Here is a 24,807-nt window from a genome sequence, read left to right on the forward strand (position 1 = left end):
ATTAAGTTTAGTATCAAACTGTAGATTAGGATTCAAATTTTACTATTATACATTATTTAATTTCTTAATTTAAAGTAAATATCAAAAAAAGGCACCTAAACATCGATTTTTGTGTGTCACGTGGTATGTTGAAAGCAGTACTGGTTCAGATTAGATGTTTGTGATGTCAAAATACAAAGTCTGTAGTTTTGTATGATTTAGGAACTCAAATTACCTATATTGACAAGCAACAATATAAAATAAGAACCTCCTATCTCTTCAATTTGCTGAGATATCACTCATGTACTGAATCAAGTACAGTGGCCCCGCTCACCTCTTTCCATTTGTGGAAATGGTCCCTTATATACACTTACTTTTGTATATGACATGTGAATAACCAATCAAAAGCTCAGAATTCCCCCTAGTGGCTTTCTCAGCCATTTTCAAGTATAACAGCATCATCACTTTCTTTCAAGACAAACTTTCATGCTGGTAAGTTGAGTCTTTAGTCTGTTCAAAATTTCATATTTTTTAGACCCCCAAAACAGCTTAGTTACTAAACTTGATAAATTATAATGGAATTCTATGGTATCAATATAGTAATTTATGATTTTTTGGTTACTGAAATAATATATAAAACCTGAAAAAAATTATTTCGTTTCACATCCTCCACATGCAACATTTCTTAAGGCTAAGCAACCCACACCAAGCAGCAACCGAGTACAAAGGTTGTAACTAGAAGAGATTATAGTTTGCTTTACTTCTTCATTTACTGTTCTATGTTTTAAGAAAAATAAGAACTTATTTGTAAACAGTAATAATCTATATACATATACAATGTATAATAATTGAAATGTAACTGTATTTTACAAAATACTAGTCCATTAAAACACAGCCAAGAAAAGTCACTTTGCAAAGACAAAAGGTTAGTTTTATATTAGTGGATATGGTAACATGAGTGCATGTTGACTGCATCACTGTAAATTCTATATTGTTAATGTTAAGACAGGCACAGCTGAAAGGTCAATATAATAATTTCCTTTTAACAGACACTTTTATAATTATAATATTTATATAAACATAAAATAACTCCTCCTCCCCATCATTGCTTCAGTTTCGTTTTTTGATCAAATATTCATGCAAAGCCATTCAAGAGCTATCTGCACTAGTCATCCTTAATTTGTAACTGAAACACTATAGGGAAGACAGACAGTCAACAACACCCATCCTAAATTCTTGGGCTACTCTTGTATGAATGAATAGTGGGATTGGATCGACTTCCTTCTAATTAACCCACAGCCCTAAATTGTAGTGTGTGATTTCAAAAATAAAAAACTTATGGTAATGAGATGTTAATGATGGATCCATATTTCCGCAGTCTTTCACACTAACCGCTGAACCAAACCCAGCCCCTGTTCGAGCTATGGTTCCTCTGTTTATAACAATTTTATACCTCTCTACAAAGCTTTCTACAGTAATTGGTAAAGATGAGGGGATTTAATAATTTTAATAACATAGCCCTTTGTTCGTATACTCACTAACTGCCACAATATATGTAGGGGACCCTAACTTTTTTGATATTATTGAAATTCTTACTTAAATATTACCTTCACTACTTTCAAAACATTTGTAAAGCAAAATATACAGTATCAAATCAAGACACACAAAGGGCTAAAACTTAAACCTACCTTGATCGTGGTTGTTATTATCGTAATAAGTAGAGTAATCTCAATGGGAAAGATCAAATAAAAATAACCTGACTACTAATAGCACCAAAAGAAAAAGCAAATAATTTGAATTTTTAATCTATGTCAAAAGCTAAGAAATCACATACATTTTCCACTATTTTGTGACATTTTCATGAATTATTTTGAAAATCCTATTCTTTCTAAGCTGTCATTTATACTAAAAATTTCAATGTAAGACGTGGATGATACAATTGTAGTGTCAAGTCACAGTGACACTAAGTTAAAGGAATTTTTACAAATTAAACAATTTATATGATAAAATTAAATCTACAATTAAAAATAAATAAGATAATCAGCTGACTTTTTAAAATATTATGATAACTAGAAACTCTACACTAACTTAAAGAGCTCTTCATATTTCTTCCAACAATGTTTATTTTTTCAACTATCCTAAACATGTAGCCATAGACAGAGAATATGACCCAAATATCATTGATAAAGCTGTTAAAAAACAACTTGTCTGATCTCACAACACTTTCATGTCACAAAGTGTTCCCAAGTTGCATTCAAAATTTAATTATATCAATTTACTGTCAATGTATTTTAATGAAATTAACATCATCAAATAAATTATAATTCAAAGTTTTATATTATCCAAGATATTATTTCTTTATTTTAAAAGAAACTCTGAAATAAACATTAAAATTTCAGTATATTGTCACATGATATATGTGCAGTTAAAATATCTTAGATTTGGTTGCTTATGTTTCTGTTCAGGTTTGTCTCAGTACCTCTAAAACTGTTTAGACGATATTCTACAAGAATTAGGTCAAAGTCTAAACATTACTTTCATTTTACAGAAGCTAAGCCATTCCAAGAATTAGCTTATTACTTGCTCTTTTCTGGTACATGTCATGCCCACATTCCCAAGGAATCTGTTGCTAAGCAACAGTCATTTCTAGACTTGAATGGCATGCTTATAACCAAGAGAGAGAAAGAGCAGACTTCTTGCTTAATTTCTCCAGGCTAGAGGCATAGGACATAAATTATTTTTGAAATGACAAACTAACTGCTTGGCTATTATTTCTCGCCTTATACATATTAGTTTGATAGACAGTTAAATTGCATTTAGGTTTTACTTTTATATTTTAGTTAATTATGTTTCATTTGAAAGGTTAATAACTTTTATAGAATATACAAAGCATCATCTTGCTCTACAAAGCTTACATTACCAGGCCAAAACAAAAAGATGTTGCCAGAGGCTAAAGTATTTCTGTCATTCATACCGTTCTATTGCCCGCAGGTACCCGTTGACATGTGTCTACATAAATAATCAACAGTAAAGAATAGGAAAGGAAAATAAAACATTAAAATTAAACTCTTAGTGAAAAGGTGAAGACAGAAAACTATGCATATGACCCATAGAAAGTTTAAGATTGTTCTATGAAGGTAAGTAAATATTTTCCTTTCTTAATTTTAAACATTTCACTGCAATGTACGTTGATGATAATAGCTAGTTAGTGATATAGTAAAGAAAATGTAAAATAAAATATAAAAATTTACCTTTAAAGAACTTTTGATATTCATTTAGGAGGTTCTAGACATTATGCATGTGAAATAGTATTTTTATACTTAAAATGAAAATCACCTCACAGGTGAACTATTCAGAGTCCGAGTGCAAATAACGCTACATTAAATAACAAATCTTTTTTACTAGAAATAGTAGAAAAAAATCAAAATTAAATATTTTATTTTTCTGAAGCTAAATACTTTTAGGAATGTTCTTGTCAAATTTCATCCACTATTTTTATTTTTGGAATGAAATATGACGAGAGCAACATTACCTTCTTACAATGTAAGAAGGCAGTAACCAAATGGTTAACATTGTATAAACATATGTATCTATTAACAATATATTTTGTATATTGTTTTATATATTTATGTTGTACACTGAGCTTATATATATACATACAATTTTTTTAAATGTACATATACAGTTCTCTATTTTCATTCTGCATGATGATGATGACCCCAAATAAATGTGATCAAAACATATAGCCAAACATATTTGTTTTTTGCAATAGTAAATAATTGTTGTTTGAAGGGTGTATTACTTTCATTAACAATAATAATGTATAAAAACTACAGATACAATGATAAATTCTTAACCAAAAATGAAAACTGATGCATATAACTTGAATTATATGTACATCCATAACATACCAATTTTATTCATTAAAATAACTGAAATGGAATCTACTCATTAAAAATCTTCAGCAGCAGAAAAAATACCATATGAAAACAATGAATTTTAAGCTAATCTTAACTTTACCCGTAGAAACAGAGGAAAGCCTATTCCATAAAATCCAACTCGAAAATACTCTGGTTCTGGACGCAACTGGCTAAGGATATTGTCCAAAAACTTTGCCTGAGTTTTCTAGAACAAAATATTAGTTTTGATACACATAAGATATCAAAAGGTAAAAAAAAGTGAATTTTTTTCTCAGTCACTGACACTGAACTAGTTGTTCCATCAACCTTAACAAAAAGGCAAGAACATCATTGACACTAATTAAAATTGATGACTTCTTAACTTTTTTCTTTTATAAAATTATCAAAAGATGTAATATTTCTCATATCAAATAGCATAAACAAACACTTGCAAAAAATGGATAAGGTTTGTTTCTTGTTAACAAAAACGTTTTAAGAAATTGACACAAAACCTTAGTTAACATACAATTTACAATCCAATAAGAGCACTTACATTTGTTTATATTAACTTTGCAAGAACCACTGTGTTTATAATTATCTTCAAATAATTAAATTTCTACCTCTATTAATATAACACTCACTAAACACCAATTTTTACTTACATTTTTAAATAAAATACTGTTAGTGTAAAGAAAAATAAGAAAATTAACTACATAAAAGTGTATGGACATTAACAATTCACAATTATCACATTTGAAGAAGAGAAACACATCTGAAACCAACTATTAATTTTAGATGGTGAAAATGTTTATTAGTTAAGACAGAAGCAGTAAACTTACCAGGATTGAACTTAGCCTAGCATAATCAAAAAGTTTCTTTTCATACAATTCAGCCAGTTCTTTACAGAGAGGAGTTCCTTCTTCCCAGCACTGCAATAAATGTTTCAGGATATATTGTACAGATTTTCCCTTCCATATTCACACTTTGTCACTTTTTGTCTAACTCTTCCATTATTTTGTTAAATATTAAATCTTCCAATTACCAAACTTTTTCTTATCACACTCAATTCTACAATCTTTACTTTTCTTGTTCACCATGCAAGTTGTCCCCCAGTGGGTCCACAGTAAGTTTATGGACTTGTAGGCTAAAATTTAGGGTTTAATTCCCTGCAATGGACACGATGGGTAGTCCATTGTGGCTTTGGTCTAAAAGAAACCATGGTGACATTTACATGCTAATAATATTTTTTAATTCAAAAGCACAAATTGCAACATGCTGCCATTGGGCTGGAAAATATTAACAGTCTTTGTAACAAACATTTTATGCATGAAGTGCACCTATGGCTAAAATATTGAATAATGAAAATATATTTTTAAGAATGTAGAATGCAATTAAGCTAATCATCTTTTTTTTAAAAATTATTAACAGCATCATCCATAGTTCTTGTGTGAATAACTTTTCTAAGTAATTAAATCATGACTATAATTATACTTGTTATAAGGCATTAGTATTAGGCCAATTATATTTTGTAACTCTCTCACTTAGGTAGGTCAAAATGAACATGTCATTACCTTTTAGAGAGTTGCATTCAAATTTGAATATCAATAAACTTGACATTAAAATGTAGTTAATAAATCAAATTTTAATATCATATAAGATTTAATTCTTATTTTATAAGGAAACATTTCCAAAAAACCCTCAATCTCCCCTACTATGACAATTGTGAAATTTGCTCTCAAGGGCTTCCCTCTCTTCTAAATTATTTAACAACTCTCCAAAAAGTGCAAAATTTAACATAAATTACTTATTATAATATAGATATTACTCAGGGAAAGCATAATTTTTATAGCCTTCAATCATACTTATTTACAGAGCCATAAACTAGAATCTCAGACCCACTTGTCACATCCTCTACTTCACAAATTGCCGTTAGTTCTCTCAGACATTTTATACTATATAATTTATAACCAGTAAAAGCCAAAGTTTTAATTTGTCAAATGACGTATGATATTATGTTGTTTTCTGCAGAGAGTATTCATCTCCAGTTTGAAAATCTCTCTCACAGTATTCACATCAATATGTTTAGCTTAAGTTTTAATGGCTCTTATAACATAGGTAAAAAGCCAGATAAATTATTATAGTTATAGGACATTGTTTGCTGTGTGTGTTATTAATTTGCTTCTAAGGTGTATAGTTTAATTAAATGAGAATTGCTTAGTGTACTAGTAACATTTATCCTGTATTTTTTATGGTGATTATATGGTCAGTCATATTGATTGAATGCATATATAGTTGGGGAAGAGAAAATAACAAACAAAATAAGGTTTTACTGAAAAAAAGTTTGGAAGTTATTTAGATTGTTTTAGAGATTATGCAAATGAAATTTGACAATTTTCAGATGAAACTGTTGTCAGTAGATGGCGTGAAATTCTTTAATATGTAAATTGATTATCTGGTAATTGTATAAATAAGCGTTATTTTTCACAAAACATTACACTCCTGAAAATGACTCAGTGACATACATCGGAAAATGTAGAGTGCATGAGGCTGTTTTCCATTCTCATTGGGTTTTTTACTACTTTTTAACCTGTACAGTAAGTATTTGTGTTTTATTGTTGTTTTGAGACTGGAAACAGCCACAGTTTTAGAATTGTGTATAAAATAATTGCTGCTTTTAAAAAGAATTGCGAGTTTTTAACACTGAACGTTACACAAGTGCCAAGAAATTAAAAAAGAAAGTGGACTCTACATGTTTCGATGTTTACCATGTCATCATCAGAAGTAAATGTGTAGAGTCCACATTTGAGAAATGTTTTTAGTTGTGTATCAATTTTAACATTGTGTGTTATATATTTATTATTTTAACATTATACACAAGTGCCAAGAAAATAATATCAATTTAATATATAATTCACTATGAGCACAAGGAAACACCAATGCTCTTAATTAATGACCATGTTATCTACAACATAGATCTCCAGATAAGATGAGATTCATCCCACTCCACATGCTAAGTCAAAAACTTGGGACTAAGATGTGTACAGTTTTGATAAAGGAACACTTGTCATGACATAAATAAACTTGATGAAAGAATGCACTTCACTAACTTAATCCAATTCACAGCATAACATTTATTGTCAAGTAATTTGCTTATATAAATATCATCTCAACAACTACTATGACTGTTGTATCCCAGCCAGCTGGCCTGAAAAGCCACAGTATTGAGCAAAAGGCCACATAAGCATTGGATGTAGTAGATATAATGTGGTTCAAATATTATTATATGCTCTTCCTTACTTTTACTTAGAAGTTCTTATTAATAATAGCAATAGAATGAGACTGTATTGGCAAAGTGGGAACAAAGTGTGCAATGATGGTTGCAGATTTGATGGTGTGCATTACTGGCTATGGGTTTACATTTTGGCTGTACAGTGCAAATTTGAGAAAGAGCTAGCGTATCTGAACAGTCAATGCTTGCACTGAGTAGGATCCTAAACCTAATCAGGACATGCCATTGAAAGGAAATATATATATATATATATATATATATAAGAAAGATAACTTACCAGTCACAACCTCACCAAAGTCCGAAGGATGGCGACAGGTGGAAAGCAGTACCCCAATAATGAAAAAACCCACTCTATGAAGATAGTGGGAGATGAATGTATGAGATGTAGTCTACATGCCCGACTGAAGAATTTCCTCCAACAGATGTTGGAGGTGAGGCACAAGAGAAAAGGTAAGGTGTCTGATTTGATGCAACATCACCTGGAACAAATTTTGGGAAGAAGGAGACAAGGAGGAATATGCCAATTGAATCAGTTGCCAAACCCAACTTGTAAGGGTAGAAAGAAAAAGGTCATGTCCAGAGGATTATTGCCATGGGATGAAATGGTGGGAACAGGAACACAGAATGAGGCCATGCAAGCAATATAACAATGAAAAGCATGTACAGTACGAAAAAGGCTATCCAGATCAGACCAGGAATAAAGGTAGGAAATGGGTGAAAAGGAAATCAGCGAGTAGGAAGAATATCCCTCATGAACCGCCAAAGTTTTGGGTAGAAAAGATTGATGTGGATAAAGGAGAACATATATAGTATGAAGTAAAGTACGTGAAACATTGATGTCAAAGGTATCAGACCGATGATGTCCACAGGCTAAAAGAAGAAAGAAATAAGTCTTAAGGGATAGGTGAAACAAGGAACATAAGGATAAAGGTTCAAATGGATGGAGCGTAAGGCAGTAAAGAACAAGAATGATATTCCAAACCAGAAGATCTGCCCAATGAGGAGGTATACATATCCAGAGTGAACACAATAAAAGGGAGATGGTAGGAGAGGAAAACACTAAATGGTACCAGGAAAAAGGAAGGTGCTGGATAGGGTAGCTCGATAACCAGCTATAGAAAAGACAGAAGCCCCATGACGGAACAGCCAGGTAAGGAAATCCATAATATCAGGAACCATGAGCTCAGAAGGGGAAAACCCAGACTCAAAAACCAATGGCAAAAAATGTTCCATTTATGTTGATAAGCCCCAACAGAAGAAAGTTGAATTGTGCAAGCTAAAAGGGAAGGTGACATGCCTAGACAATCTGAAACACCTTGCTAGGAAACTGATAAATGCCAGGCATGAAGTTAAAGGGCCAGTGACTGAGATTGATAGAGTATGGATGGAGGGAGAGGAAGAAAAAATGAGGGTGTGGTTTGAGCTGAATTAGATGAAGAAACCAAGATTGCACCAGCCAGTAAGGAGCAATTAGAAGGACCTGACAGAGTGGCATGGATGACTGAAATCACTCCGGGAAGGAGTTGGATGGAAGGGTAAACATAAAGGTCGCAGTTGGTCCAGTCCTGAATGGAAGCATCTACAGCCAGAGCCAGAGGATGAGGAACTGGAGACTAAAAAAGAGGTAACTTGGCGATGAGGAAAGTGGCAAAAGCATCCAGATGAGGAGTACCCCATCTATTTCATAGTCACCTGATAACCAGAGAGTTGGGAAACCACTCTCTGGAATAAACCTTGTCGGATCTGGAAAGTCAATCTACCATGAGGTTGAAAGCATCAGGAACATGACATGCAATGAAAGGAATTTGCAGCATGTGGGCCCAATAAAGGGGTTCTAATATCTGACCACAAAAGGAATGGGAATGGGTACTCCCTAGGTTATTGATATAAGCCACAACCTTGGAATTGTCTGAATGGATCCTAACGAGTCGGTTCCATACAATAGAAAGAAAATGAGTTAAAGCACATCATACCACCAGAAGCTCTAAAATCTTAATGTGGTAAAACTTTTCTATCAGAGACTATTGTCTGGAAACCTTTTGTTTATTGACACATGCCCCCTCAACAGGAGAGAAACATGTGTGAACAGCTGCAAATTTGGACGAGGTGGAGGAAGTGGTACTCCAGCTATCATGTTGCTCTTAGTCAACCACCAATGCAGATCATCTGTAAGGGAAGGAGGAAGAATAATTATGGAGCTCAAGGAATTCTGAGCAGAATTTCATTGGTCCTGCAAAGTCCACTAAAGAGAATGCACATGTGACTGACCTAAGGTGAAAAAAGTATCCATAGAAGCTCAAGTCCTCAAAAGCAATAGAACCTTGTGTGCAGAAAAAGAGGGAGCAGTAAAGGCATGGAAAACTGAAAGCTCCATTGAATGCAGATGAAGTGGAGAAGGTTGTGTCTGATTGAGATGGGTGTTGAAAAATATACCCAAGTGAATAAGATATTGAAAATTCACAAGGAAAGGCTTCTCCAGCTTAAGAATCCAACCAACATGAGCTGCTTCTGTCAGCAGAAGATGTGTGTGTTCAGAAGGAGCTAATAGAAGCCAATTGTCCACATAGCAGAGTAAATGCAACCCTCAAGCATGCAGAAGTTGGGTAAATGTTTTGATAATCTGATAAAATACATATGGTGCTGAAGCAAGCCTGAACCCCATACACAACCCCATAATGGACAAACCAAAGATAATGTATGAACTAATGATAAATAGGAATATGGAGTTAAGCATTTGAGACGTCTATCTTGGTCATCCACAGTCCTAAAAAAAAAAATCTCACCTAAGTGTGAGAAAGGACTCCATCGTAAAGAGGGGAAGATGCAATAATTGGTTGAAGCAAAGGAAGATCAAACACAGGTTGCCAGTCCCCAGTTTTCTTAGGGATGAAAAAAAAGCCTGTAGTGAAAACCTGGAAAAAGCAGGCTGACAGGCTTAATAGCTCTCTGTGATAGAAGAGTCTGCACAGCCTCAGATAGATGCTGACTGGTAGCAGGATCCCAAGGTAACAGAAAATATATCATTACAGGAGACAACAGGGACAGGAAAAGTATGAAAAAAACGTTCTGACAAAATCTGGATCACCCAAGGATTGGTAGTTCCTGCCACAGGGGAACAAAATCAACCAAATGCATCCCAACTGGACCAGAAACCACCTGATAATCACTGCTGGAACTGCTAATGATAATGTCAAGAGACACGATGAAGTGTCAAACCTCTAATGGTAGGAACTGGTAAAGGATGGGAGGGTGCAGGATGAAAAACAGTTATAGGAGAGGGCACAGGATCAGAATGATACAAATGGGCAACCAAAGATGAAAGGATCGAATGGTGTCTCCCAGATTCCATACGTGATTCCAAAGACTCAGGAATATCTCCAAAAATAGACCAATGGAGTAAAGGAGCTATTCGTAAGTCACAAAGATAAGTGGAAGGCAGACAAAAATGTGACAAGACAGCATTGCTCCCAATAAGATCCCAACAGCAAAGAAACCACATGTAAAAGGATAGCACTGAGAATGACAATTGTGCCAATGTAGAGGTAATGAAGAAAAAGTTATCCCCTGAAAAAACCCCAGGGGATCAGTGGAGAGCCTCAGAAAGGTGTACATTGGACAAATAGCATAGGAGAGCTGTATGGATAAGAAGAAGGTGGGAAATTGGGAGTTGCAGAAACGAATAAGACTGTCAGGGTCAGCCCCTCACACTGGCAAAAGTGACTTTCACTGCTGAGAGTTGAGAAATGGTTGATCAGCCTGATGATAATATAAAGCATAATGATCAGAAGCCCGTAGAGGGTGAGGTGTGCTGGCACTAGCCCTCAAATGAGAAATGAAATGCTCAGCATGAACCCTGATGTCAGGAGAAGGGAAAAACAAGTTACTCTAAGGACAGGGTGTCATATAATAAGGAAGGAACAGAATAATAGGAAATAAGTGAAATCAATAAAATGGAAAATACCTGAGAAATCATATCTAAAAAGGCTGAGTTAGGCCTGGTAGATTCTACATGTGAGGCATGGGAAGGCAGAGAAAACAAAACTTTCAAAATCCTCATCACCATGAATAGGCTCGAACAATTCAAGATGAAACAAAACATTGTCGGAAGAAGAATCAATCTTCTGAGCAATGATAGCCGAAAAATCCTCAGTCGAGACCCTCCCATGTGACTGTGAAGAGAGCATAATTGAAAAACATCTGCACTAGCTCACTGCCTTACAGAAAATTATAGTTTGGTAGAACCAAATAGAGGGAGTCACATGCATCAGGAGGGAGTGTTGTACTCCTATTGGTGAAGGGTTGTCGCGTGATGATTTACGTGTGAGACACAGTGGACCATGTTGATCGTGGGGTATATGGGAATGCAAAGTTTGTGGCATGTGAAAAAAAATTTGCATATAGAGGGCAGCACTGAATATGAGCAAAGGTAAGGTATCATATCAGAACACAAATTTCATATAAAAAAAAACCTGCTTTATTCTAGTCAATTTCCATTCAACTGACTGTTACAATAACATTGTTATTGCTCTTCTTGACCCCAAAAACCTATGATTTGACACCAAAATTAGATTTCAATGTGCAACGGTTCATGAGATACGGCATTTGCTACTGGGAAATCTGTCATTCTATAAAATGGAAGCAAAAAAATGATGAACTGATTTTAGTAATGTCTACCCAAGTTTTTATAGACATGAATGAGGTGCTAAGAATAACTGAATAGGCTTCTGTATGAATTCAAACATTCGTACGAAGATCTAGCCTATTACAGGATTTCAAAGAGGACGGAAGCAGAAGTTAGTGTGATTAATTACAATATTGATTTTTTGTTGTTGTTGTTGATTGATATTATTAGGAGGCCCTATAATCAATTAAGTCATGGACAAACAAGTAATTTGGTGCATTTATATTGCAAAATTGTTTCAGTAAGCCTAAGTGTTCCACATGGACCCTCATTTATAGTTCAATTAAGGTTAAATGAAACATTTTAACTTTTTTTGGACTGGAGGGTACCATTGATATCCCCTGTTTGTTTTTTTCCTTCTGACATTGGAAATATTTAACCAAACTAGGTAAAACTTAAAACACATTAATAAAATAGTATCTAATTTGGGTTTAAAAAATGTCATATAATTTTATTTAGTTTTCTTAAACATTGTTTTCAATATGTTGTTGAGACATTGTTTGATAAAAAACAAAAAATTCTTCCTTTCATTTCAGAATTAAATTTTTTTTTATTTTTTTGAAAAAGTTCCATTTTATATATTCAATCAGTTTTAACTTGACTGATATTCTTTAACATATTCCCTTAATATTTTAGTTTGCAAATTGCAGTAGTCTCTACTTCATGTATATATATAAATAAAAAACTGACAAAGTTGTATTGGTGACATAGGACCTGACCTTTCAAAATAGCATTAGGTTAGACTAGGTAACAATATTTTTGCAAATAATATTCTTGGTCAAGATTAATTTATATTTAATACAATAAACTTAATAACAATATTCAATAAATAAGTATTTTACTAACTGATATATTTTGCTGTTTCCTGTGGTACCTGCAAATCTAACTAAGCTAACCTAATATCTTTTCATAGATGATATTTTCATAGTCTTCAAACAAATATAACACACAAACATATTTTCACAAAAGAAGATAACATCAAAAGATCTGTGGTTCTTTCTTAAGTATTCTAAACAGAGGCATCGTTAAGGGCTTAAAAGATTCATGGTTCGGGCCCATAGGTCCAGGAATTTTCAGTGTTTCAGTATGATATTGATCATGGCTTTTTATTCTGATTTTTCAAGACACTAATTGGGTATTCAGGGCACAGGCCTTGCGTGCCTGTGCCTAGCCATGTTTCTGCTTCTAAACTTTTCATTAGATTCTGTTGATCTTATCTGCAGAGACTATATCTAATTACTTCCTCACATACCCATAAATTACTTTTCACACCACTTTATTTGCTCTACATTGATATTAAATCTGCACTATTCAATAGAAATTAAACTTTGCAAGTTGCTATTTTCAAAGCTGAGCTTCATTAGTAGTTCAAATCACATATTGTGACATCAAATAAAAAGGAGAAGAAATGAAGGCTGTATTAATAAAAGAAGTGAAAGAAAAGGAAAATCATGTGTGTAACAAAACATGGATGATTATATTTTCAAGGAGTGATAGCTTTTTAGCAAATATATGCTTATATTTTGGGATGGGCAGAAAGTCTAAAACGTCAATATGCATGTTGTTTACAAACATGTCTTCTTAGAGATGTACAGAAAGGAAAGTTGGAACCTTTTAAGGATTTTTCTATGTGAATTATACTGAATAAATGTTATATAATGACAAAATATCAATTCTAAAATATTTTAAGCCAAAAACTGTTGAAATAGATATAATTATTTTTACCTAAATTTTGAAATTTGGTATACAATACATGAAATGTGCTATGCAGGTTAGCAAGGGTTAAGTGCCTCACTACTGACTTTCTTCTTCATTCCTACATCTGTAGTGAATTATTACATTCTATTTATATATATTGTTAACTTTGCAATCATCATGACTCTACCTACACTTATCTATTCTTCACTTTGAAACCTTTATCAACTCTTACAGTAACCCTAGAAAACTAATACTCCAATGAAATTATCACTTCTTATTATGTATACTTATTATTCACATGGCATATCTTACATACCTTTCCTTTGTCAAAATATTCAATGATTTTCAAATAAAGAGCTTCTTTTCTCTGCCACTCTGGTTGCTCTCTGTATCTTTGATCACCTGGAAGAGAACAGTTTGACCACGACAATAAATCTGCATGTAACTTCAGTGTAAAGGCAGCCTCAGTGTAGTTCTCAGCAGGCAGATGAAGATCACATAGTTTGTAAATATAACGAATATACATGTCCTTCCTATTGATCTCATTCTTGTAGAAGTTCTGAAACAAGAAAAACTGGTCAATTTTAAGCATTAAACTACATATTGATAAGTACAGAGGTAGAGAAATTTACAAACTACAAAAAAATACACCAGTTTAAAACACTAATATTTTCCCACAATGAAAATATATTTTCTATTGATACTTACCTTATTTCACATAATACATTTTCTTGTTAATTGCTGCACTTTACATGCACAAATTTTTTCAATTGCCACTACCCCATGTGGTTCTGCTGCATTTTCCCATGAAAATAAGCATGTGGCAATCCTCCACCAATAGAAGTGTGACACACTCTCCTGAAGCAGCTGGCTCCCTCCACACAGGTTAACCCAACCTCAACCTCGAGATTAAGCACAAAAGAAGCACTAAAAGTGGGGAGGAAGGGTGGGAAGTATGAGTGGAAGTAAGTATCTATCAAAACATATTTTCAGTGAGGAAAATATTAACTTCCAACATATCTAACCAGCCCTAACATTATAGCGATAATCTCACACTGAATAGGTGGAAGGACCAGTGCAAAATTAACTTAGATCAGAACCCTTTGGAAAATGTCCAAAGAAGGCCCATGGAGTGTGAATCCTCTTGTTAGAGCAACACACTCATGGGAGACTGAATCACTTCTGTAATAGGTATAATCTATGTCCATTTTGTAAATAAGTGTCACTAAATTGGGCAGAAAAAAAGGAGACACCCAGGACTGTATTCATATTGGTTGATCCAGCTCTACTCCAAAACCAAACTCCCGGGAATTGACTTCAAGGAGAAAGTAGGAAGGAGGGTTCACAACCAATGATTAGAAATATCAGTTGGTTGGGTGTTTTGACAAGGCCAGCTCTTCTGGGAACTAGCTAGAAAGAGAGGGTAGAATGGGTTTCCCCAGTCAATAAGTATGGTTATAAATATAAGGATGTGCCCCATGGTGTAATATGGCTAGGGTGCATCAGACCATACTTGGTGGGTAAACTTCAGTCCAAAACCAGGTGGTATTAGGAATTTATCATCCAGTCAACAGTAGGAGGACAGTCCCTACCAACGTCATCTCAAGATGAGGAGATGGAAAGAAAATGTTTTATTTCGTCGTACTAGATGAGGCATGTGTGCAAATTCACAACCAATACCAGCTACTCAGGAACCCAGAATTCGAGTGATGGTAGGAAGAGAAATGCCACATAGTGGTTCACTCAAATCCAAAACCAGGTGGACTGAGTTTCTGGTCCAGCTCCTTGCCATACCAGATCTCATGAGTCTTAACTTGCAAATAGTAAGCCAGGGGTTCCCTAGTCAACCAGATTGACTATCAGCCAGTCCAGCTCCTTGCCATACCAAACTTCTGAGCCACAGTCTGTTGGAGAAGGGATTCTGAGAGTTTTCCAAGCAAATAGTATATAAATATGTCTGTGGTAGGACAGAAGATCCCTACCAACACATGTATGAGGACTGCATTGTGGTGGATCTACATCATCTACACTAGCAGAACACCACTGCCCTACTCTCAACTGAATGGAACTGAGCACATTCAGAAGGGAGACTCCATGGTCCACCACCCCAGCAGTTAGGAAATGGTAAGTGGTAAAGACTCCCATACTTAACTTGTAGAAGGAAGGGAAAAAAAACATAGTGGAGAATCTGAAAGAATGCTACACTGGTGACTATGTAGTGGGTGACCAAAATAATCCTATTTTGAAAAGCAGACTGTTCTTGATTTATTCAATCAAAAGTATGGCAGGGATAGGCAGCTATCCTCTTCTGCTTTCCTCGTGATAGTCCATGGCTCTTAATGGTCTGGGATGGGCATAATTATAACACAATATACCATGAAACATCCCATCTCAACAGTGTGTGTTATAGGCCTTATTATTTAATATAAATAAAAGTTAGCTGGTGTAGCTCCAATCCCATAACAGGGTGGGAGAACCCCAGCTAACATCTCAACTGGTTCAGCTTCTTGCCATACCAGAATTCCTGGGTCTCTACTTGGTAAATACATATTTTGTTTTAGTGAAAGGCAGATTTAGTGGCAAGTCCATCTCTTTGTCATACCATATCTCCTGGGAACTATCCTGCAGGAGGTAGTATGGAAGGGTGTTCCCCTGCTGATAAGTATACTTGGCCAGGCACCACCTGCCACTGAGCAGGATCCAATATAGAAAAGGTGTTTGATCATATAAGAAAAAAGAAGGAAAGAAAAAAAAATTACTGTCTCACAGTTTAACCAATTTGTGTAGTATGGCAACAGGCAGAATGTGATATCCAGATGAGAAAGAAACAGCCACATGATGGAGATAATGGGAGATAAACATGCTGGGTGTAGTCCACATGCCAGTTGGGATGATTTCCTCCAATGGAAAAAGAAGATGAGCTGCAAGGGACGAGGTAAAATGTTGAATCTAATGAGATGACACCTGAAAACAAAAGTTGAGAATTGGGAGATAGGGATGAATATGGCTGAATGATAAGTTGGCAAATCCAACTTGTGAGGGTGGTGGGTGAAATATCTCTTTTTAGAAGAAGGGTATGAGGGGATACATAAATGGGAACAGAAACCACAAAAGGAAGCCATGCATGAAATTGAACCTTTAAGAGCTTGCACAGGACACAAAAGTCTATCTGGATCCAAATGGAAATAAGGTAGGAAAATTCATGCAAAGGAGACATTACTTTCATGATCAGATGTCTTAGGTATAAAAATGCAATCCAGATACAGGAGAACATGAGAATGTTGGTAAAGAACACGTGATGTGGTGATGGCAAAACATCTGACCTCTGAAGATCACAACCAAAAAAGTAGCAGGAAACAAGTTTTGAGGTATAAATGGTAAAGGGAACAAGTAGCCAAGGGTTCAAATGGAGTTTCTGGAAGGGTTTGGAGAATGATATTAAGGTGCCAATCTGGAAGGATTGTAGAACAGGGAGGGTGAAGGATCTTGAAAAACTGCAACAAAAGGGAAATAGTAGGAGAGGAAAACACCCTGCAGCAACAGGAAAAAATGGAAGGTATTGGATAAGGCTGCTTGATAACTTGTAATGGTAGATATGGAAGATTCAATGTTGAACAGCCATGTAAAAATTTCAGAGACATAAGGAATATTCAGATGGGAAGGAAGATAATCAGGGTGCAAAGGCCATTGACAAAATATATGCCAAGTACTCTGATATATCATGAGGAAAAAATGATATACAGAGTGGGAAAGGAAGCTATATGTGTGTTGGTCAACCCTAGCTGCCTAGTAAGGGACCAAACAAAAGCCATGCTGGAAACTGAAGTGTGACATTTGCAGGATAAAACACTAGCAACTGAGGTTGATGAAGAATGGATTGGGAAAGATGAAGTGGTAACAGAGGTGCTATCAGAAGGAGAGTAAGGACTGGGAACCAAGTGCAAGATGGCCAGAAAGGTGCTATATGAATGACACTACACAAAGTGAAGAGGATGATGGATAAAAACCTGGGAAGGAGATAAATAGGAAGGTAGGTGTACAAATAAATGTTGGTCCAATACAGACTGAAGACATCCACTGCTAAAACCAAAGTATGAGGGACTGAAAACCAAAAAGGGATAATTTAGTATTGAGATGGATGGCAAATGCGACTGGAGGTAGAATTCCTCATTGAATGCATAACCATGTTGGAACGAGAAAACTGATCTGCGACAAAATACGACACACCAAGAAAAGGACATGCAACTAAGCATGTGTGATGTGAATGTGCCCAGAACAGGAGTCCTAACATTCAGAAACAATATAAATGTGATCGGGTGTCACCTTTTCAATGGATGTATGAGACAACAGTTGAAATGTCAGAATGGATCAAAACCAATTTGCCTTGTACTAAGAGTAGGAAATGATTAAAAGTCCGATGTATGGCAAGAAGATGTTTATGATCATTGCCATCTCAATGAAAGACCAAAGGTCCAAGATTTCCAGAGAATCCATACTTGCTCCCCAACCCATAAAAAAAGTATCTGTAAACAAATGCAGCTTGGGCCATGGAGGTGGGAGAGGTACACCCATCATTGTGTTGTCTCACTGAAGGGTGTGAATGGAGTACAACTGATGCGTGAAAGGGCTTTAGTGGAAGCACTTGTCCCAAAAAAAGGAAACAACCTCTCATGTAGAAAGAGTATGAGGTTATTTGGCTTGGAAAACTGTGTGCTCTATTGACTCTACATGAAGAAATGAATTGGGCCCAACTGAGGAGGCAGTGAAAAAAAAACTACCAGATGGAAGTTTTATGTGCTGGGAGAAAGAAGAACTTCTCCAACATGATGAGCCACTTCACATGAGTTGCTTCCCAAATAAGCAACCAAGTGTTTTCATGAGGTGTATGTTGGGATGGAGCTAAGAACAGCCAAGCAACTCTGTAAAAATGGGTCCACAGACTTGGAGTATATGTCTGCAAAAGTGTGAGGAAGGACATCATGGAAAAAAAAAAAACAAGGAAGGTCAATGCAACTGTAGAAACTAAACAGATCTAAAGTCGAATGCCCATTCCTGGCATTCTGGGGAAGGACCATGAACCTGTAATAAAGTCCTGGAGAAATATGATTGACAGGTTCTATAGCACCCTAGAGAAGTAAAATCTGAATTGCCCCAGATAGGCATTTACCAGAAGAAAAAAAATCCATAGAAGCACAAGGATATATAAATGGGGATAAAAGGAAGAGGGTGAGTGTTGGAAGGAATAAACCTTCAGAATACCCCCCCCCCCCAAACACCCTTGGTTCCAAGGAAAAAGTGCACCACAGGAGCACAACCTGTCAACATGTACCCACCTTGCCAAAGTCCACAAAATAGTTGCTAAACTGTTGGCAGCAAGGGATTCAGGGATAGATAAAAACTCCAAACACAAAGGAGGAGTATTGTTGAGAAGTCACCTCCCTTGAATGCAATAATGTGGTAAGATCTCCAAGACTAAAATTTGGAAAAATGGAACCAACTGTAGGGTACATAAGTAGAATGTGTGTAGGTGCGCGAGCTAACAACGTATCCTTACTCAGTATTCCAATCATAGAGTAGCCAACTTGGAAGTGAAAAAACCAAGGAGGATAAGCACACCTACATGGAAAAAAATATATGGGATCCAGTATCCTTCCAAACTCTGTTGGGTAGCTGTGGATAACTGCAAACAGAAGATGACTGCAGGAGAGATAACTGAGGAGTGTGGTAAGGTTCCAATGTAGTCAAGGCCCTTCGATGTGGGAGAAACCTCAGGGAAGTATCGGGGTCAGACCACATTCATGCAACTGGTGGGAGCCAAAATACAGAAAACTGATATAAAGATATGAAACAACATAAATATCCTAGGCCTGAGGGAGACGAGTCTCGATCCCCCCCTCCCATGAATGCAGTTACATAAGAAAATTGGTCAGTATGGATCCCAATATCTGGAGAAAGAAGAAAAATTAGGTAATCTCGGGAAAGGTTCAAATATAGGAGGGAAGGAGAGAAATAATATGAAACAGGGAATACAAGGGGGACACACCTATGACAACATATCCAGGAAGACTAAGAATGGACTGGAAGCACCCACAGGTGGAAATTAAGGATTGCACAGCCAAAGGAGGAGGTGGAGAAGAAAAAATTATCCAAATTGTCTTAATCTTGTCCAGATGTAGCAGTCAAATAAATGTCAAATCTGGGCTTGGAAGAAAACAGTGGGTTGCATAACGGATTCCAACTCTTAAAACACTGCAACCTCCTCAGCCAAAAATTTAGGCACTATAGCCTGAGACACAGGAGGGTAAAGTGAAGTAATAGTTGTCACTACAGAATTCGTGTTCAACAAGAGTGAAGTTCAGAATTAATAAACTACAAGTAGTTTATAACTGTAAAAACAAAGAGAAAAAATAAGATTGTTTAATAAGCAGCACAAAAAATGGAAAAGTTAAATTAAGGTAAAAGCACAAGCAAAAATTGTAATGTATCTTCACACTACTATGCCAAATCTAAAATTGAAGATTGGGTTAACATGTGTAGAGGGAGCCATGTGAAAATACAGCAGAACCACATTAAACATGGGGTAGGTGGGAATTTCAAAGCTAGTGGAGAGCAAATAAATTTGTGCATATAGAGGGCAGCACTAAACATGAAAAGCTATTATGTGAGAGGAGGTAAGATATGATATTGGAAACCAAGGTTCTTAAGGCACTGTATATTATAAAGATGAACATATTTCTGTATGAGCTGAGAAGTAATCAATAGCACATTAGTATGGTTTCATGCCAGGATTTACATTTTTATTAATAAACATACTTCTTTTCCCATACATTTCTCTTTCCAATATGAATTTCTCCTTGTTTAAATATAATCTATAGAAAAAAATACCTGACCATGTTGTATTATAACAACTATATGACTACTGAAATATTTCATATTACATTAATGTTTCACATACACCAGTAAAGAACCTACATATATCTTCCTATTGCATCATTAGTGTTTTGTGTACATGTATAATGACCCTCCAGACATACCTTATACCACAATATTAGTGTTTCACATTCAAAAGAAATATTTCATTTAACACTGCCAGTGTTCCATACACAATTATAAATGAATAAATCACAAACCATAACTTATAACTAATGCAAAAGAGATAAGAGATGGTGAAATAAAAGTTAAATGATAGGAAGCTGTATAATACCCATGATTAAAAAATATTACTACTTTAGTACACAACGTCTGGTTACAACAACAATGAAAAAAAAAAATTTAAGTGTGAAAGGTCTCTCTTTTGTATCTTTGTTATTAAACGCAAAGCTGCACAATGATCTATCTGTGCTGTGCCAACAATTACCGGAACCTGAGGGCATCTATATTTTCAAAGAACAGAAAATGATATAAAATTAAAATTCAGAGATTTCTTAGAATAAAGAGAAGCTAATTTTAAATTGCTTTTTCTTCTCCATCCAAAATCACCACTCAGTTAATTTCAAAAACCATCAAAAACAGAAATTTATCATTTAATTACTTTAGTTTTTATCCCATAAATTTTTGAAACAAAAAAAAACCACTGGAGGTTTTGTACAAGAAAACCTTTAAACATGCACTGACTTGCATATTGATTAATCATATAAGCAATCATGAACCAACACTTTATTTCTACTACAGTTACAGTCTTTTAAAGTTCAACTGCATGCAATATTTTTTCTGCATACAACTTTTAAACTTTGTGCCAAATAGTTCACAAACACCATGCTTCAAGTTTAAAACTTGCAAGGTTATAAACTATTAAAAAACAAAATTTCTGAAAATTTTCAAGTTGTACTTACCAGCAGGTTAACTGTACAACTCATTCGTTTATCTCGATTCTCTTCACCCTCCATCACATTCCTGAAAAAAAAAAATCTGTAACTTACGTGATGTTCAAGAAACAATAAAAAATACAAATTTTGTAAATACAATTCAATTTAATGTGACATTAATTTATTAAAATAATCATTGCAGAAATATCAGTTACAGTTAAGCTAAATTATACATTGAAGATTTTTACCTTCAATGTTATAAACAATTAAAATTAGTGAATGACACCTAAAATGAACAAGTTTTCAATAAGACACACTTACCTGTAATCTAGAAGTCTTTCTAGTAACCTGGTAATTGAATTGATGAATGCAATACCATTTTTTCTCCACACTGGGTCATTTGATCGAACTTTCTCAAGGAGTCTAATAAAAGCAATAAATATATTAAAAATTAAATCTTTTCAACACGTAAACTCTATTCTTATCCCAATTACATATTCAGTGAAAAGTAAATATTTTCCTCCACTGAAAATATATTTCTAATAGATACCTCTTCTCACAGTTACAGCTATTCTCAATTTTACTGCCCTCTAGTGTGCAGCAGGGAGATGGTCATGCCTTCTACAAAGGCAGAATGCCGCCACCCTACTCTCGACTGAGTGGAATTGTGTACACTTTCAGGAGGTTTCCTCCATGATCCACCACCCCAACAGCTGAGAGCATGTTAGTAATAAGGACTCCCGTACTCCACTGGAAGAAGAGAGGAGAGGAAGAAAAGCGTTGGAGGGTCTGGAGGAATGCATCACCAGAGAAAGTGCAATGGGTGACTATGAAAACCTATTTTGAAAAGCAGACCGTTCCTGATTTGGCAATCTAAGGAATGTTAGAGATGGGTAAATAATCTCTTATTGCTTTACTCATGTTAGTCCATGAGTGTATAATCCAGTACGAACATATTTATGAAGCAATATGCCATAAGGAAGAACCTGCAAGTGGTCTTGAGAAACAACCCATTTCAATGTGAGCATGATAGACCTTATAGATCTCACATTACGAATTTTGAATATCAGGCACCACTTGGTATAGGCAGAATCCATAAGATGTAAAGTATTCCCCTGAAAAGAAAATGTACCAATGTATGGAGAATGGCTATAGGGGGAAGACAATATCTGACTCTGCCAGATGTGCAAGTAGTGTGGCTCAAAATTTTAGGGAGTGGTCCACATGCCAGCCTGGATAATTTCCTCCAACAGATGACAAAATTGAGCAGCCAAGGACAGTATGAGGTGATGGATCTGATGTAACGATACACAAAACAATGGACAATATTTGAAAGAAAGGGAGGAATACGCAACGCAATGTAGATAACCTGACAAACCAAGCTGGTAAGGGTAATAGGAAAAATATCACGAGAAATGATGGATTCCAATGAATAAACAAACAAGAGGAAGTTCCATGAAAGGGTGTTGTGCATGACATATAACACTGTAAAGCACAGATCAGACACAGGAGACAATCTAGATAAGAGTGGGATTAAATATGGGATAAGGAAGGAAGGGAAATACCTGGAGATGAAAACACATAATGAAAATGGGAAAAATAAAAGGTAAATGACAGGGCTGCCCCATAACCTGCAATGGTTGATAAAGACAGACCTTTGTCAAACAATTATGTAAAAAAATCAGATACCTGAGGAAGGGGAGAGTTCATATCGGATAAACCAACAATGGAATATTCTGCACTTATGTTGATACACAGACATGGATGAGACAACAGGAATGCTATATGTGTGGATGGTCCCTCACCCCTCACAAGGGACAAAACAAAAGCCACACATGAAGACAGAATAAGGTTGCGGAAGAGGACTGAGAGAGAAGGAAAGGTAACAAAAGTTGTTCCTGGACAAAAACCATAGTTGAGCCAGACAGAAAGGACCCAGCATCGAATGGATTGGATAAGAGAAATTACTCAGGGTAGAAGACAAATGGTAAAGTATGTACAAAGGAAAAAGTTCTTCCAAGCCTAGCTGAATGCATCCACAACCAAAGCTAAATGTAGAACTGGGGACCAAAAGAGGAACTATAACATTTAAATGAGTGGCAAATACATCCAGTTGGGGAAAATCCAACTGAGAACATAGCAATTGGAATAACTGGGGTCGAGATACCACTCCATGGGTCGAATTTTGTCAGGAAGGGACAAATGATCTGCAACAAGATTGAGAGCACCTGGTACGTGACAAACCAGCAAACAAATGTGAAGGTGTGAGGGCAGAAGAGGAGGTCCAGAGTGCAGGAACACAAAAACTGGGATTGAGTGCTTCCATGACTGGTGATGTAACAGATAACTGTCAAGTTGTTGAAATTAATCATAACTTGACAAACAGCAAGAAGTTCCAAAAGGTTTCTATGAAGACCTAACTCCTCTTGAGACCAACAGCCTGAGATCTCCTGTGTATTGCAACATGCAGTTCATCCTGACAACAAGGCACCTGTGAAGATGAGGATATACAGATGGGGAGGAGGAATAGGTACCCTCCATTGTTGTGTTGTTCCTATCTAACCACCAGAGGAAGTTGGACTGAAGGAAAGCAGAAGGGATATCTGTAAAATCCAGAGGGTTCATTGTAGTACCAACTGCAAGGAAAACATGTGGGCACAGCCCAGAGGGATAAGAGCCTTCAGTGATGCCTAAGTCCCCAAAAGACAGAACCTCTTGTACAGGGAGAGAGAAAGAGCTGATAGTGCCCTCTGAACTAAACATTCCATGGATCACAGATGAAAAGGAGAAGGCTGGGCTTGACTGAGATGTCAGTTGAAAAAAAAAGGACCCCAGATGAACAATATATTGAGTGGGGTGGATAACAGACTTCTCTGCCTTGATAACATAATCCACATGACTAGCTTCTCAAATGAGAAGTTGGGTGTGTGAGGAAGACTCTGCGAAGGATGGAGCCAGAAGAAGTCAGTTATCCATATAAAGATGTAAATTAAGCCTGCAAAAATGTAGGAATTGGGCAAATGACTGGACCACCTAACAGAAAGCATAGGGTTCCAATGTCAGCATGAAAGGAAGAGCTTGAAATTGATAAACATAATCCTTGGGGACAAAATTTAAATAACAATGTGAAGCCCAAGTATTAGGGATGTGAAGATAAGCATCATACATATTGAATTTCATAATCCAAAGCCATGGAATAAAGGCCCATCTGAGAGACAGGTAGATTTCCAAGGTGAAACAAGGCACGTCAAGGAAGCAATTCAGGCATGAGAGATCGAAAACAGGATGCTAATACCCAATCTTCTTGAGGATCACAAAAAGTCGGGAATAGAATCCTGGAAGTACAAGATAAACCTGTTTGATGGCACACTTGATGAGAAGGTCTTAAACCACTTCTGTAAGAAGTTGGCAGGGAATGGTATCTTGAGGGGGAAGGAAGGAATTGAAACAAGGCGG

General features: G+C 35.8%; 1 protein-coding gene across 2 annotated transcripts in view; it reads right to left on the reverse strand.

The window, feature by feature from the left end:
* Positions 1-3,444: 3,444 nt before the first annotated feature.
* LOC106469308 (dedicator of cytokinesis protein 3-like) overlaps positions 3,445-24,807 on the reverse strand; it is a 70,085-nt gene continuing 48,722 nt past the window's right edge. The window contains exons 8-12 of one of the 2 annotated variants that reach the window (XM_022397789.1): positions 21,673-21,774; positions 21,379-21,439; positions 13,863-14,105; positions 4,718-4,807; positions 3,445-4,104 (exon numbers count right to left, since the gene is read on the reverse strand). In XM_022397789.1, the coding sequence (XP_022253497.1) occupies positions 3,979-4,104; positions 4,718-4,807; positions 13,863-14,105; positions 21,379-21,439; positions 21,673-21,774 (622 nt within the window). In that variant the 3' untranslated portion in view covers positions 3,445-3,978. The remainder of the gene's footprint in view (positions 4,105-4,717; positions 4,808-13,862; positions 14,106-21,378; positions 21,440-21,672; positions 21,775-24,807) is intronic. The other variant, XM_022397788.1, reaches the window with a different exon arrangement.

The sequence above is a fragment of the Limulus polyphemus genome, unplaced genomic scaffold (genome assembly GCF_000517525.1).
Source record: "Limulus polyphemus unplaced genomic scaffold, Limulus_polyphemus-2.1.2 Scaffold3415, whole genome shotgun sequence".
Lineage (NCBI taxonomy): Eukaryota > Metazoa > Arthropoda > Merostomata > Xiphosura > Limulidae > Limulus > Limulus polyphemus.